The sequence below is a fragment of the Centruroides sculpturatus genome, unplaced genomic scaffold (assembly GCF_000671375.1).
Source record: "Centruroides sculpturatus isolate CEXI.00-Female unplaced genomic scaffold, Cexi_2.0 scaffold221, whole genome shotgun sequence".
Taxonomy (NCBI): domain Eukaryota; kingdom Metazoa; phylum Arthropoda; class Arachnida; order Scorpiones; family Buthidae; genus Centruroides; species Centruroides sculpturatus.
Window position 1 is genome coordinate 206091 of NW_019384612.1, and position 17064 is coordinate 223154.

The 17064-nt window shown below is 26.7% G+C and overlaps 1 protein-coding gene across 1 annotated transcript in view; it reads right to left on the reverse strand.

Moving 5' to 3' along the window:
• Positions 1-17064, reverse strand: part of LOC111625267 (lon protease homolog, mitochondrial-like) — a 71923-nt gene that overhangs the window by 5238 nt on the left and 49621 nt on the right. The window contains exons 15-17 of the mRNA XM_023368369.1: positions 6468-6633; positions 6181-6389; positions 5939-6103 (exon numbers count right to left, since the gene is read on the reverse strand). Of these exons, the coding sequence (XP_023224137.1) occupies positions 5939-6103; positions 6181-6389; positions 6468-6633 (540 nt within the window). The remainder of the gene's footprint in view (positions 1-5938; positions 6104-6180; positions 6390-6467; positions 6634-17064) is intronic.

The window sequence follows — 17064 nt, forward strand, 5'->3', positions numbered from 1 at the left end:
ATAATGGGTACGTTCGTAAAGTCAAACGAGTTAAACGCGTTAGTAACGAATCGTTCAAAAAGTCTAACGAAATAGGAATAACGATGATGTCATTCTCGTTTAACTCGTTCGACTTTACGAACATATTCAAAGTTAACTTTACATTCCAAAGATAAAGTTTTTCTTTTCTTGTTTGATGCAAAAGAATTAGTTCTACTTCGTTTGGATGACGTAGTAGAGTCTCTCGAGTCTCCGTAGATATAACAAACACAGAAATAAATAACACAAAATAAATTGTAGCTATGTGTGGATTCTGCGCGACACATCCGAACATGTAAGCTGAACAATAGTGTGGGGGGAGTGAGTAATCAAGGGTTGAATGGCGCTCAAACAAAAGACGAATTGACGAGATTTGAAAATCACGTAACTCCGGGTTTGCGTAAGTCGGGGTATTACTGTATATTAAAATTGATGGTTTGTATCATGGCCTCTCGCAATCTTTTGTGACACCGAGATGCAAGGCAATTTCGGTGCAACAAACTTCTGAATTGGTACTCCTGTCATTGATTAATCGGGCTGTTGACTTTCAAAATCAAAGTAAGTATAAGGAGTTGACTGTTTTTGTCTCTCTAATCCAGTGGTTCTTAACTAGTGTTCTGCAAACCTACCTCGAGTGCTCCATTAAAGAAAAGATTTTAAAGTTTTTATTTATTCCCATTGCTATATATTCGTAGATAACTCCATGTTTCTATTTTATTCAACATATTAAAGTTTATTAGTTTATTGCTTCATTGTTTCCTGAGAATAGTAAACGTGGAATTGCTTAGCAATTTTTGAATGTATTGATGCTAATGCTTCATGTAACAAAAAGTATACAAATATTGTTCCGCAACATCAGAAAGGTTGAAAACCACAGCTTTAATCTGTGGTTCTCAACTCTTGATGAGTAGCTTGTTTGGCAAATGAGTTAACATATGGTAACTGGGGAGAATATGGAATTCAAAATTTTGTTTGTAAACTGAATAGTTTGAAAAGCGAGATATTTGAAACCCAAGATTTGACTATATCATATTTTTTCTTAATCTCAGAGCACACTTTTAAAATTAATTTTTACTTGTACAAAATAGAGGCGTATCTTACAATTAACAACATCTTACAGTAACAGTCCAAATCAACAATCAGCAAATAGAAATTGGTACATTATGCACCAATTAATGGATATCTTCAGTTATATTGCTCACATCAGTTTAAAAAAAAAGCAGTACAAAAATAATTTAATTTAAATATTAAAATAAACATAGTATTTAATGGTATTATATATGCAGAAGAGCATTGTCAAACATTGCCTAATATTTGTATTTTTTTTTTTTCAGACTTCTAACCAGAAGTCTGAAAAATTAAAAAACCTCAATAAAAATAGTTAATACAAAATTGTTCAATCAAAAAACTCTTAAAATTTGATTTCAAAATCACAGTACATCTTACAAGTTAGTAGTATATATCAATATAGTACTGTATTTGTGTGTGTGTGTTACAGCTAAAGCCTGGAATTGGATAAAGATAGAATTGAATTAACTGGCTAATGTTAACTTTATCCAAGTTGCAAGAGGATAATGCTAACATTATCCAAAAATGAATGAATAAAGAAAGAACAAAGCTTAAAATTTGGGCTTTATCCAGATAATGAGAAGTCTATCTACTATTGTTTGAATAGAGTTGAATACAGATGTTGTTTTTTTTATGAATGCAAGTATTTTGTTTTTTAGCTACAACATGGATAGTAGGAACAGAGCAACATTGCCATGTCTGTCAATATATCATGAGATTTCATGCCAATTTTTGATGTGGCAACAATTTTTTCAATCTGATAATTTTTATCTGTCTACAATAAACTAATGTCTTAAAGTCTTTTCGAACAGACAAAAGATTACATAAAAACATCCTGCAATACTACCTTTACTTGAGGCTGTGTCATAAAAAATTGAAAACATGTTAAAAACTGCAACATAGTGACTTTTTTTTCCAATTGTATTTATTACTATAATTAATCCCTGTTAATATGCCATTTAAAATCTATGTATATATTGGTTATCTGTAAATCAAAGTACTACTTTTTGTTACTTTACAGTTAAATCTGATGATACTTTTATGACATACAGTAGAGCGTCGTTTATCCAAATCAACTGAGAACTGGGGTTGTTTGGATAACTTATTTTTCGGATAACCGATTACATACGAAAAAATATATTAACCTATCCCGTGTTGAAATTTTTCTCCGATCGGATTCTCCGAAATCCGATGCGTGTCGCTTCACGTTGAATTTTCGTAGATGTTAAGCCTAACGTATACTTTTTAAAATAATAATCGTGGCTATTGTATCGTTAAAAATTATTTCTTTATTTTTTACAAACAAAATAAAAATATATAAACAAAAAAATTATACTTTAGAACAGGGTGTCCAACCTTTTTGTTCTTCTTAGCCACATTGAAAGAGGTCAGATTATAGTAATAAGTATTAAAACTTTATCACGAACAAGGATATTTTAAAAAATTACTTCTACAGACCCTTTCAATTTTTACTTAGAAATAAACAAATTCATTTATTATAAAGGAAACAAACAAAAATTTATTTGAAAAACACAAATATTTGNCATAACATCACCCAAATGTCCTGTCAATTGAAGTGAAGCTTCTGATTTTTCTTCATCAAATGGACGACAGAGTGCAGTTTCAATGTATAATGTGGAACCACCTTAGAAATATAAAATTTACTTTTTTAGATAAGAACAGCATAATAATAATAATAAAATCAGAATTATTAACTCATTACCCATAGCAGTCCAAGCTAAACCCATAACTACACCTGGTGGAGTGTTTTCATATAAACGATCATGAGTAAATAGTGGTTTTCCAACAAACTTTTGCAAAGTATCAACTGTAACTTCAATTTTCTCTGATTTTTCATTAACAATATTAAATGCACAAGATCTTAATATCTAAAAAAAATAATAATAATATTATTAAGCAATAGCAAATATAAGAAATTATTTAATACATTTAAAATAAATAATAATATAATTATGTTAAAAATACAGTATATGTTAAATTGAAAATATGATGATAAAATTTCAAAAAATTTATAAACACAAACAAAATAAAGTAGAGGATAGGAATTAGTAATATAGTTTATAATAAACATTTTTAAATCTTTCAGTCTAACATCAGCTTTTTCCGGATCAGATGATTTAAAACTGTTTCCAGTATATAAGTAAATAACTGATTCCTATATGTCTGTTCTGTTTTTTTTTCTTAATCATACAAAATCAATATTTCCTTCTTTAAATAATTAAAAATTTAAATAAATACCAGTACTATTGGAGTAGGCCCAAGATATAGCCAAAGATTGCAGCGCCACAGCACTAGCAAAAATTTAAATTTGCCGACTGGAATGCTTTCGGTTAACCGATGTTTCAGATAACCGGCTTTCGGATAAACGACGCCCTACTGTAATTGGCAACATTTATTTTTGTTTACCTGATTTTTTATGCAATAAAAATATTAAATTCTAGTTGATTTAAAAAAATAAAATTACTTCTTTATCCATCTAATTTTCATTGGAAAGATCACAGATTATCTGGCTAAAGTGGAATTTTAATTTGCTACTCATTTTAACCAAAATGGAGTTGATAAAATCCAGATTTCAAGTTTTGGTTTTGTTTCATCCATCAACATTTGGATAATGTCAGCTTTATCTGCATGTGATTTGGATAGAGTTCAAAATTAATAAATTGTTATTTGCTTTAACCAAAAGACTTAGATAAAGTGAGCATTAGCCAGTTAATCCTAGCTTTATCTGATTCACAGACTTTAGACATAACATATATATTTGCATCTGTAGATAAGTGCTTAGTGTAGTAATTTATTTAAAAAAAAAAAGAAGGTCAACACCTCTTATACCAAATTCATTAATTTCTTGCATAATTAAACTATAATAATTAATTTATATCAATAACATCTGTAATTAACTTCTTGTTTATGTAAAGCTTGAACTGGTATATGAAATAGTTTGATTATCACTTATTCATTTAAATTTTTGTTTCTATCCATGATTTAAAATATTTTAATTTTATAATATATTCATTTCTAATTCTTTACTTTTATCAAGAGCAATACAAAATTCATTATAAATTTTCAAAACAAATTCAAATAACCATATCCGAAACAAGACGTGAATGCAATTCAGCAAACAATGATGAATGCCTTAATAAATTTCGTTATCAGATTTAGGATGAGATTTTAATACTTCAAATCTTCTTAACTTTAAGATGCTTATGCAACTATTAAAATAGCTTAAAATTTTAATTTCCGAAGTTAATTATAAGAGAAATCAAAAGGTTACTAATTTTACTGAAATTTATATAAATTACAGTTACATTAAATCAAATATTCAAAATAAAATTTCTTTTCTAGAATATGTCTTAATCTCTAAAAAAGACTTATATAATAAAATCTGTTGCTCATACGATAAGTTATAATATATATAATAAAAATTTAATGTACAATAATATACATTTATTCTACTTACTCTCCATGAATTCTTTAGAAAACAATTTATATATTTAAAAAAGTATATTAAATAATATTTTTTTATATATGATAAATAATTATTACTGTAAAAAATTAACTGTAGATTTTAACATGAAAATTTAGATTAAATATTTTTGCATCAGCGAAAAAAGAAAAATACTAACAGCAATTGTTTTCTCCTTTATACCACCAACGGGTAAAACCTTTCCTGTCAGAGAGACTTCTCCAGTCATTGCTACATTTTTATTAATTGACTGATTCAAAGCAAGAGAAATAAGAGCAGTGACCATTGTGCACCCTGCACTTGGACCATCTTTAGGTACAGCTCCCTAAGAAAATTTATTGAATTTATAAATATTTAGTTTTTTAAAAGTTAAATTGTAAAAAAAATAATACTAGAAATTACTTCAGGAACATGCAAATGGATGTTTGCTTTTTGTAAAAAATTATTAGCTGGCTTTTCTTTTAATAAAAATGACTTTGCAAAAGAATATGCAATATTAGCACTTTCTTTCATAACATCACCCAAATGTCCTGTCAATTGAAGTGAAGCTTCTGATTTTTCTTCATCAAATGGACGACAGAGTGCAGTTTCAATGTATAATGTGGAACCACCTTAGAAATATAAAATTTACTTTTTTAGATAAGAACAGCATAATNAAAGCTTGAACTGGTATATGAAATAGTTTGATTATCACTTATTCATTTAAATTTTTGTTTCTATCCATGATTTAAAATATTTTAATTTTATAATATATTCATTTCTAATTCTTTACTTTTATCAAGAGCAATACAAAATTCATTATAAATTTTCAAAACAAATTCAAATAACCATATCCGAAACAAGACGTGAATGCAATTCAGCAAACAATGATGAATGCCTTAATAAATTTCGTTATCAGATTTAGGATGAGATTTTAATACTTCAAATCTTCTTAACTTTAAGATGCTTATGCAACTATTAAAATAGCTTAAAATTTTAATTTCCGAAGTTAATTATAAGAGAAATCAAAAGGTTACTAATTTTACTGAAATTTATATAAATTACAGTTACATTAAATCAAATATTCAAAATAAAATTTCTTTTCTAGAATATGTCTTAATCTCTAAAAAAGACTTATATAATAAAATCTGTTGCTCATACGATAAGTTATAATATATATAATAAAAATTTAATGTACAATAATATACATTTATTCTACTTACTCTCCATGAATTCTTTAGAAAACAATTTATATATTTAAAAAAGTATATTAAATAATATTTTTTTATATATGATAAATAATTATTACTGTAAAAAATTAACTGTAGATTTTAACATGAAAATTTAGATTAAATATTTTTGCATCAGCGAAAAAAGAAAAATACTAACAGCAATTGTTTTCTCCTTTATACCACCAACGGGTAAAACCTTTCCTGTCAGAGAGACTTCTCCAGTCATTGCTACATTTTTATTAATTGACTGATTCAAAGCAAGAGAAATAAGAGCAGTGACCATTGTGCACCCTGCACTTGGACCATCTTTAGGTACAGCTCCCTAAGAAAATTTATTGAATTTATAAATATTTAGTTTTTTAAAAGTTAAATTGTAAAAAAAATAATACTAGAAATTACTTCAGGAACATGCAAATGGATGTTTGCTTTTTGTAAAAAATTATTAGCTGGCTTTTCTTTTAATAAAAATGACTTTGCAAAAGAATATGCAATATTAGCACTTTCTTTCATAACATCACCCAAATGTCCTGTCAATTGAAGTGAAGCTTCTGATTTTTCTTCATCAAATGGACGACAGAGTGCAGTTTCAATGTATAATGTGGAACCACCTTAGAAATATAAAATTTACTTTTTTAGATAAGAACAGCATAATAATAATAATAAAATCAGAATTATTAACTCATTACCCATAGCAGTCCAAGCTAAACCCATAACTACACCTGGTGGAGTGTTTTCATATAAACGATCATGAGTAAATAGTGGTTTTCCAACAAACTTTTGCAAAGTATCAACTGTAACTTCAATTTTCTCTGATTTTTCATTAACAATATTAAATGCACAAGATCTTAATATCTAAAAAAAATAATAATAATATTATTAAGCAATAGCAAATATAAGAAATTATTTAATACATTTAAAATAAATAATAATATAATTATGTTAAAAATACAGTATATGTTAAATTGAAAATATGATGATAAAATTTCAAAAAATTTATAAACACAAACAAAATAAAGTAGAGGATAGGAATTAGTAATATAGTTTATAATAAACATTTTTAAATCTTTCAGTCTAACATCAGCTTTTTCCGGATCAGATGATTTAAAACTGTTTCCAGTATATAAGTAAATAACTGATTCCTATATGTCTGTTCTGTTTTTTTTTCTTAATCATACAAAATCAATATTTCCTTCTTTAAATAATTAAAAATTTAAATAAATACCAGTACTTTAAAATATAATTAAATAAATACAAAAGTATAGTGGTAAAACAGTTTATAAATGACATATTCTAAAATATATTATATATACTGCATATTGTATTATATATTTACAAGTATATTATAAACAATATTAATAAAATAATTTTAAATAAGAGCATTTTGTAAAAATCATTGTCAATTCTTTATTGAATCATCATCAAATTTTGCAATACATTTAAACTTTAGAACAAAATATTTTTCTATTGGATCAAACTTTACAATTTAAATATATTATAGAACTGAATCAATAATGGATTGAAAATAATTGTTACAAAAATGTTCTGATTATCTAAATCTGATTATATATTCCAGACATGGGCAACTGCGGCTCTTTTTGAGTACCTGCAGCTCTTGCTGAAGTGCTAATTTCTGCTTTTTATTATTATTTTAACAGTTTTATTTCCACAATTTTGTGAAAATATGTTTATTAAAAAATTCAATATTTGTTTTATATCATATTTATATTATATAATAAAATTGCGGTACAGAATAAAAAAAGTATAGAACTGTGGCTTCCATGCATTTTGCAAAACCTACATTTCAGTTCCCACTGAACTCCTGCTTGCCCACCCCTGATATATCAATGTTAGCTTTATAAATCTCCCCAATTTATAAAGCCAACATTGGGGGACACCTGCATCAACTTTAAAGATGGAGAAATGATTGTGCAGGCGTGGAGATACTTGTTTGAAGAATTCGAACTGGGACAAGCGGAGGGGTGAAACGCGATACGCGCAATTATTTACATCTCGGGTGTCATCCTTCCAATAGTCAAGAGGAGACACCATTTAGTCACCACCTGAAGCAGACCTCAATGGAGGTCAAAAACGTTTGTGAAGTTTGTTACAGAGACAACACTGTTATAAAAAGGTTTCATGGATTGTTATAAATTTAAAATTATATAACAAGAATATTCAGATACTAATTGTTTAAATTAATAGAAATATATTCAGTGTAAAACCTTGAAGAATATTTATGACAAGAACAAAGTGAAAATAAATAAATAATTTATTTATTTATTTATAATGAAAATAAAAAATACACCATCATCATCAATACAAATACAAAATGTTCTAAGGATAAAAATAAATTAAACCAGTTCAGAATTAGAAAAGAAATAAAAAAAAATTTACACAGTATTACATCCAATTAAACAGTATTGAACAATTCTCATAGTTTCTAATCATAATTCCAACATACTTAGGTATAAAATCATTTATTTCTATAATCTAGTCATTACAGTATATCATATTCTATTATAGAAATATCATGCCATTAATTCCATCACAATTATTAAATCTTTACACAGGATATACATCATTATATAAATAAATCTTTTTTATTTGTTCTTGTCAACTTTTTGTGATATTTTGTTATTCAATATTAGAATTGAAATTTACGTACTAAAATTCTAATAAATATAGAAAATTTAGAAAAAAAAATTACATAAGCTTACTTATCATTTCTTTGAGACTTTTATTTTATTCAAATTTCAAAAAATATTAATCCTACTTAAAAAAAATTCTTAAATAGAAATAATTATTTTTCTTTGCTTTTTCTTTGTTCTTCATTATATTAAGAATCTGAATTAAAGTGATTTCTTTTTTCTAAGAATTTTAAATAAATATAATTTAAAAATCTTCACACAAGCCTGAAATTTTTTTTTTAAATACAATTATGTGCTTACGTACATATCATCATAAATAAAAGAATTGTGACACCTTATTGCCATCTAAAATGAATGTGTTAGAAACAAACTGAATTAAGTAAGTTAATTGATGATATTATGACCTGTTAAATAGAAATTACTGATTAATTTGTCAATCATTTCATGTTATATAGATTATCAATCTTCCGAACATTTACACACATTAATATGCTTGAAATGAACTTGTATCAACTCTCGGAGATTTACATAAAAATATCTGGAAAGCATTTTCTTATTTTATGATCTTTTATTTTTAATATTAAAAGAACCTGTCCAAAAAGACAAGTTCTTTTAGTATTAAAAATTTAAAAAAAAGTACAAAAGTTTAGAGCAGTGATGATAATATTGTGATATATATAGTATAGAATAAAATATTTTAAGTGAAAAAAATAAACTGAATATATAATTATAGTGATAATTCAGGTAATAAGATTATAATTAAAAATTAAAATCATATTGTAATAATTAAGTTAAAGTACTAATCATATATAATAGTGTGAAGAAACAATAAAATAAATTCAACAGAAACATCTTAATTTAGTCATATTACTATCTATCTAGATAAATAAAACTGTAAATGTTCGTTTGTTCAAAATCTTAAATCTCCGAAAGTTCTTAACTGATTGCTTTGAAATTTTCACACAACATTGCATTCAAATACGCACGTGTTTTTATATTATATAGATGTTGGAATTCCCCCCCACAAGGAGAGAGACAAAATTAAGGCTTACAGTGAAGAACAGGTCTTCTATTATACTGTTTTAGATGTGGTTTTTTGCATTTTTGATTGCATTTTAATAGGGTACATCAAGAGAATGTACACTAAAAAGAAATTTTTCGAATTCTCCCCTGCGGGGAGTATTATACATTTATAATAGATACATTTCGAGCCACAGTAATGCATGGCCAGGTACAGCTAGTATATTATAAAAATGATACAAAGAAATGTACTGTTAAATAATTTATCCTCTTTTTAAAATTAAAATACTACACTACCAATCAATTACTTAAAGAATTCATGCACACACTATCATTTAATTTTAGAATCAAAATTATTTTTAATTCATAGTTCCTGTAAATCACTTTTTTTTTTTAAATTAACAAGGAAGTTTATAATTAGCAATATACACATACATTGTTTGAGAAATTTTAGACTTATTTAAATTTAATAAGAAATTATTTAAAATTTCTTAATTATTAATATGCCACCAGATGGCAACATACATATATTCCAATTTCCAATAAAAAAAAATTTTCAATACAATACTATACGCCTATATTTAATATAATCAGACTGTAATATTGTAACATATGAAATTAAACACAAGATTTATCTAAATCAAATATTTAATTAACTTTATTGCATCTCAATAATATGAACTTAATAACTGGTATGAGTATGTACAGTACAACTAAAATACTCCTCAAACCTTTTAACCAGAGTGCTTCTATTTTTAGAATCGCAAACGTTTTTGTCGTCCCTCCTGGGCTCTTCTTCAGGCTTTAACGAATAACCCGTTACTGTTCAAACAGTAACAGGTTATTCATTACTGTTTGAACATTTGTTTCTATAATCTAGTCATTACAGTATATCATATTCTATTATAGAAATATCACGCCATTAATTCCATCACAATTATTAAATCTTTACACAGGATATATGTCATTATATAAATAAATCTTTTTTATTTGTTCTTGTCAACTTTTTGTGATATTTTGTTATTCAATATTAGAATTGAAATTTACGTACTAAAATTCTAATAAATATAGAAAATTTAGAAAAAAAAATTACATAAGCTTACTTATCATTTCTTTGAGACTTTTATTTTATTCAAATTTCAAAAAATGTTAATCCTACTTAAGAAAAAATTCTTAACGAATAAGCCGTTACTGTTCAAACAGTAACGGCTTATTCGTTAATATAATAATATAAATTTGATGGCTCGAAAATTTTATCCACAGTGTATGTGTACTTTTGACAATTTGAAATACAAAGTTTTATTGATTTCCTCTAAAACTGGCTTATACAAAGTTATACAAAGTTATTCAACAAAAGCTGAAATAAATGAATGAGTTATGCCAAGTGTTGATTATTACGCTGCATTGCGGTTTTGAAAATCAAAAACAAAGTTACACAATTTTCTGGTTTCATTGTCAATATGTGTAATAAAACTGAGTAAATTTAAAAAACTTAGCACCATTTTCATACAACATAAAATAATAAATTGATAATTAATTTTAATATCATGTAAGGAATATTGAAATGTAACTTAGTTCAGAAAACAATCATTTGTATAATAACAGAACTGTGGATTAACTTATAACACGGAATGAAAAGTCTATTTATTTGACTTATAAACTGAAATAAATCAATCCATTTGGTATTACATTAGTTTACTATTTTCAACTACAAGCAATTATTATGGATAAACCAAGAATGCCAAATCATCAAAATCATTTGAAACTATTACATTTATACAGGTAAAAAATACACAATTAAATTAAATTTGTTTACTTTTTTGAATTAAAACATCACAACTAAAATTATCATTAATAATATAAAAATTATTTTCATTCAATATAATCAAATGCAATCCTACAATAATACTGTATATTAATCAAATCCTTGCCATAGTCAAGGACATCAAGAGTTTGTCTGGGCCCCAAGGACAGAGTAGGTTGTTTTTACCATATTCTTTTTCAACAAATAAAATGTAGAGTATGTTTCTTTATTAATAAAAGCAGTATTGAAGCATTTATTTTTTTGTTAGTAAAAATTACATTAATTTATGAGGGTACAAACCATTATGGACCCCTAAATTTTAAAAACATTACTTTACATCTTTGTGTTAACATTTGTCTCATAAATTAACAATAAATTAACTAGTTTTTATGAAAATAACATTAATTTATTGTTAATTTATGAGACAAATATTAATACACAGATGTAAAGTAACAATTTTTAAAAATTTTTCATATATTTCAAAAAAATTAATTTGAATTCATATTATAAATTGCCAAACGATCGCCTAAATATCAGGCTATTATATATGCTAATTAAATGATTAGAATAAAGTAATTTGTCATTAGAGGTAGGCGTTAGGCACCATCTCTTAAGTACGATATTTAGGCGATTGTTTGGCAATTTATTATATATACTATTCGAGCTTTGAGTTGTTGTTATTTGAATTCATAATTTGACATTCCAAAAAAGAATTTTTATTATGAGTGTAAGTGAACCTGATGTAAACCTATACATCAGATCAAAAATGTTTGTTTCTTTATATATATTTTTTCTGGAAAGAGAAAAGTTTCTTATGTACTTTATTTCTTACATATAATTTTTACACTTTTGTTTCTAAGATCTATTAAATTAATGAATCTTTCTTCTATTTTGAATTGCTTAAGTCAATATTTAATTTAAAACTATTTTGTTTTTCATCTTTTCAATATATTCTTTCTATTCCATTTTACTTCTTTTTTCTTTCAAATTTATCTTCTAATGCTTTCCTTAACCCTTTGATCTTTTGATATATGATATTCAAAAACAGTGCACAAGTAGAAGAAACTAAAACTTAAAATTTTATGTTTCAGAATATATTTAATATTTTATACTCAATAATATCATACACATATTTTCTACTATTTTATGATTAAAAAATGTATGCAAACAATATTAAAAATGCATGCATTACAATATACAAAAAAATTATTTTAAATTGAATATTTTAAATTATTTTAAAAAAGCAAGTTTAAATTCAAAATACATTGAATTTACTGATTTTTTTTGTTTTAAATTGCCCCATTACTATTTACATAAATCAAAGTTATCAGCTGTATCACATTACGATCATTTTGCCATCTTTACATTTTAAATTAAACTGCAAATATTGATAAATATTTCTTATCAAGGACCATATGGTCAAAGATGGATAAAAATTAACTTTTGTTTAAGAAATTTTTATAATATATATAAAAGTACTCTTGGTTAATTTTGGTAAGGAAACCATCCATTATTATGAAATAAAATAAAATTATTATTCAATGGCATATATAAATGCAAAATAATACTATACTATATATTAGTGCTTTCAATTTAGTAGCTAATAGTACTATTAAGTAGCACATCTTCAGATATTTGAAAAAAAAGAAAGAAGTTCAAATGAAATACTGTTATCATTGTAACTAATCAACCAATTCAAATACAGAAAGTAATTCTGCAGCATTGAAACAATCGTACAATAAAATAAAATTAACTAAATGAGCAACTTTATAATGTTCAGTTGTATAAACTATTTCTCCTAGAAAATGTTCTAAATGTAGGCCATTTCCATGCCATAGATACAGAATCTGAGTATTCTATTGAATACTATTTGAATATTTTTTGTTGATATTCACTACTAAATTAAAATTCGGCTTGTAAGCCTTGCTGAGCCAACACCACTTAGTCCTTTTTATAATTTGAGAGAGGACATCTTAGAAAGCAGGGTGGCCACTATAAGGTGGGGTCTAACTATTACCAATGTTTGCCAAGTATGTAATCTATTAGTAGTCATCTTACCAAAATACAAAATTTAAGCAAATTGAAATAAGAATACAACAAAAATATATCTAATTCATATTATTACTATCACATCACACTATAATAATCTACAATCACATTTTAATTATTATTATTATGTATTGTTAATTTCCTATTCCAATATAGTTTAATCAAATTTACATTAATTAATAAATTGTAACATATTATTAAATTTATTTTAATTAAAAACTATTTAATGTTAAAAATATTTCATATATTTTCAAATATAATAACAATACAAAAATTCTCCAAAATAAGCTTTCATCAGCAGTATTTTTTATTATTCAAACATTTTTGTTGTTTGAGCAGCTACCATGATATAAAATAGAATGATCAATTTAAAACTTAAATTAAAAGCATAGAACAAGAACAATTTGTAATGAGCATACAATAATTGTTTCAAAAAACTGCTTTTTTCCAACCATTACTGTATGCTCATTATTATCAATGAAAAAATATTGTCCTACACTATTTCTATCTGTAGCCTATATGGCAGGGGTTGAAAACTGGCAGCCCATGAGCCAGATACAGCCCATTATGGTTGAATCGGTTAATTAAAAATCATAATTTAATTAATAATAATTAAATAAATAATAATTTAATTAATAATTACTGATCCATTGCATGTGATGTGATATGATGTGTTTGTATTTAACATGACGATTCATCAAGGCTCTGTACAGTGCAATGAGATGCAATTATGAGATGCATGCTCTTCGCACGGAGGATCTTGAGAAAGAGAGAGAGCATGCGCAAATGGCTTTGTTTGCTTCTTATTGAAACACATTGAATTGATGTCTTGCAGGAATTAAAACATAATAAATTCAAACTTTTAACTGTTTATGTAAGTCATAAAGATCTGGCAACAATAGGGCGTTCTAGATACATTCTTCTTGTCCTTAATTACTTATGCTTTTGTCCACATTGGATATTCTTTGCTTTACAAACTTTTTTTACTTCACATAATGTAGAGTAAATGACTTTTGTTAGAGCCTTTTTTTACTTTACAGTATGTTTTGGTTTACTGAATAATAATGAATACAGCTCACATCTGATATACATCTATTTGACTGGTCCTTTTTTGTGTTTTTGAGATCCCTGCTATATGATACAGATATCTCACAGTAAACATTTTGCTAAGGCTGCTGACCTACATTATCAATTGAGATATTTTATATAGTGGGATAGTGCCTGCTGGAGCTACAAGAATGATTCTGTCATATAAAAGAAAATTCCATGTAAATTTATGGTTCATTCCAAGTAGTACTAGATGATTGTCTAGATCAATGGTTCCCAATTAGTTTTTCCTGCGTACCACTTCGAGAAAGAGCTCAAACTTGCGTACCCATTATAGCAGAAATTCATATTAATCCATACTAATATTATAAATTTGAAGGTAAATCTGTTTGTCTATCGCCTTTTCACATCTAAACTGCTGAACAGGTTTTAATAAAATTTAGCACAGATATCTTACATGTTGGAGATGGACATAGGTTACATTTTACTGCGAGAAAATATCTTACTCCCACGAGAAAATTTGATATAATGCGGGCGAAGCAGTGGGTAGACAGCAAGTGATAAATAGAAAAAGTTTTTTTTACATTTATTACCTTTAAAATACAATTCTAATAATAATGAAAATAACATAAGGTTATTTAATTTTAATGTGATAAATATGCATAATTTTCTTTGCACAACTTTGTAAAATCTGATTGCTTTTTTGGTCAGCTTCAGTCTCAAGTCATCTTTGAGTTGAAGTCGGTGACGATGTTTAGTTTTCATGTTTGTCATGGCCAAAAATCCACTCTCGCAGAGGTATGTTGTGCAAAATGGTAAAAAATATTTATTGCCGCTTTGCTGACATGATGATAATGATAACTGTACAATTTTTGTTTCTTGCACAAGAATTTCATTTAGGCATTGTCACAAATGCATTTTTTTGATGAAATTTCGAAAATATTTTACATTATAAATAAATGAATTTTTGCATTCCACATCATGTTGTAAATTGCCGAATTTTTGATGGTCCACCCATTATTTTTTTTATTGCTTCATCTCATGCATTTAAATTTTAAATCAAATGATTTTAGATTACTGAGCATACCCCTTCATGCAATTTTGCCAATGGTTCCCAATTAGTGGTACGCGTACCCCTGAGGGTACGCGTACCACTAATTGGGAACCATTGGCAAAATTGCATGAAGGGGTATGCTCAGTAATCTAAAATCATTTGATTTAAAATTTAAATGCATGAGATGAAGCAATAAAAAAAATAATGGGTGGACCATCAAAAATTCGGCAATTTACAACATGATGTGGAATGCAAAAATTCATTTATTTATAATGTAAAATATTTTCGAAATTTCATCAAAAAAATGCATTTGTGACAATGCCTAAATGAAATTCTTGTGCAAGAAACAAAAATTGTACAGTTATCATTATCATCATGTCAGCAAAGCGGCAATAAATATTTTTTACCATTTTGCACAACATACCTCTGCGAGAGTGGATTTTTGGCCATGACAAACATGAAAACTAAACATCGTCACCGACTTCAACTCAAAGATGACTTGAGACTGAAGCTGACCAAAAAAGCAATCAGATTTTACAAAGTTGTGCAAAGAAAATTATGCATATTTATCACATTAAAATTAAATAACCTTATGTTATTTTCATTATTATTAGAATTGTATTTTAAAGGTAATAAATGTAAAAAAAACTTTTTCTATTTATCACTTGCTGTCTACCCACTGCTTCGCCCGCATTATATCAAATTTTCTCGTGGGAGTAAGATATTTTCTCGCAGTAAAATGTAACCTATGTCCATCTCCAACATGTAAGATATCTGTGCTAAATTTTATTAAAACCTGTTCAGCAGTTTAGATGTGAAAAGGCGATAGACAAACAGATTTACCTTCAAATTTATAATATTAGTATGGATTAATATGAATTTCTGCTATAAGGGGTACGCGAGTTTGAGCTCTTTCTTGAAGTGGTACGCAGGAAAAACTAATTGGGAACCACTGGTCTAGACAATCATCTAGTACTACTTGGAATGAACCATAAATTTACATGGAATTTTCTTTTATATGACAGAATCATTCTTGTAGCTCCAGCAGGCACTATCCCACTATATAAAATATCTCAATTGATAATGTAGGTCAGCAGCCTTAGCAAAATGTTTACTGTGAGATATCTGTATCATATAGCAGGGATCTCAAAAACACAAAAAAGGACCAGTCAAATAGATGTATATCAGATGTGAGCTGTATTCATTATTATTCAGTAAACCAAAACATACTGTAAAGTAAAAAAAGGCTCTAACAAAAGTCATTTACTCTACATTATGTGAAGTAAAAAAAGTTTGTAAAGCAAAGAATATCCAATGTGGACAAAAGCATAAGTAATTAAGGACAAGAAGAATGTATCTAGAACGCCCTATTGTTGCCAGATCTTTATGACTTACATAAACAGTTAAAAGTTTGAATTTATTATGTTTTAATTCCTGCAAGACATCAATTCAATGTGTTTCAATAAGAAGCAAACAAAGCCATTTGCGCATGCTCTCTCTCTTTCTCAAGATCCTCCGTGCGAAGAGCATGCATCTCATAATTGCATCTCATTGCACTGTACAGAGCCTTGATGAATCGTCATGTTAAATACAAACACATCATATCACATTACACGCAACGGATCGGTTTGGCATTGATTGAATACGGAGATTTACAGATT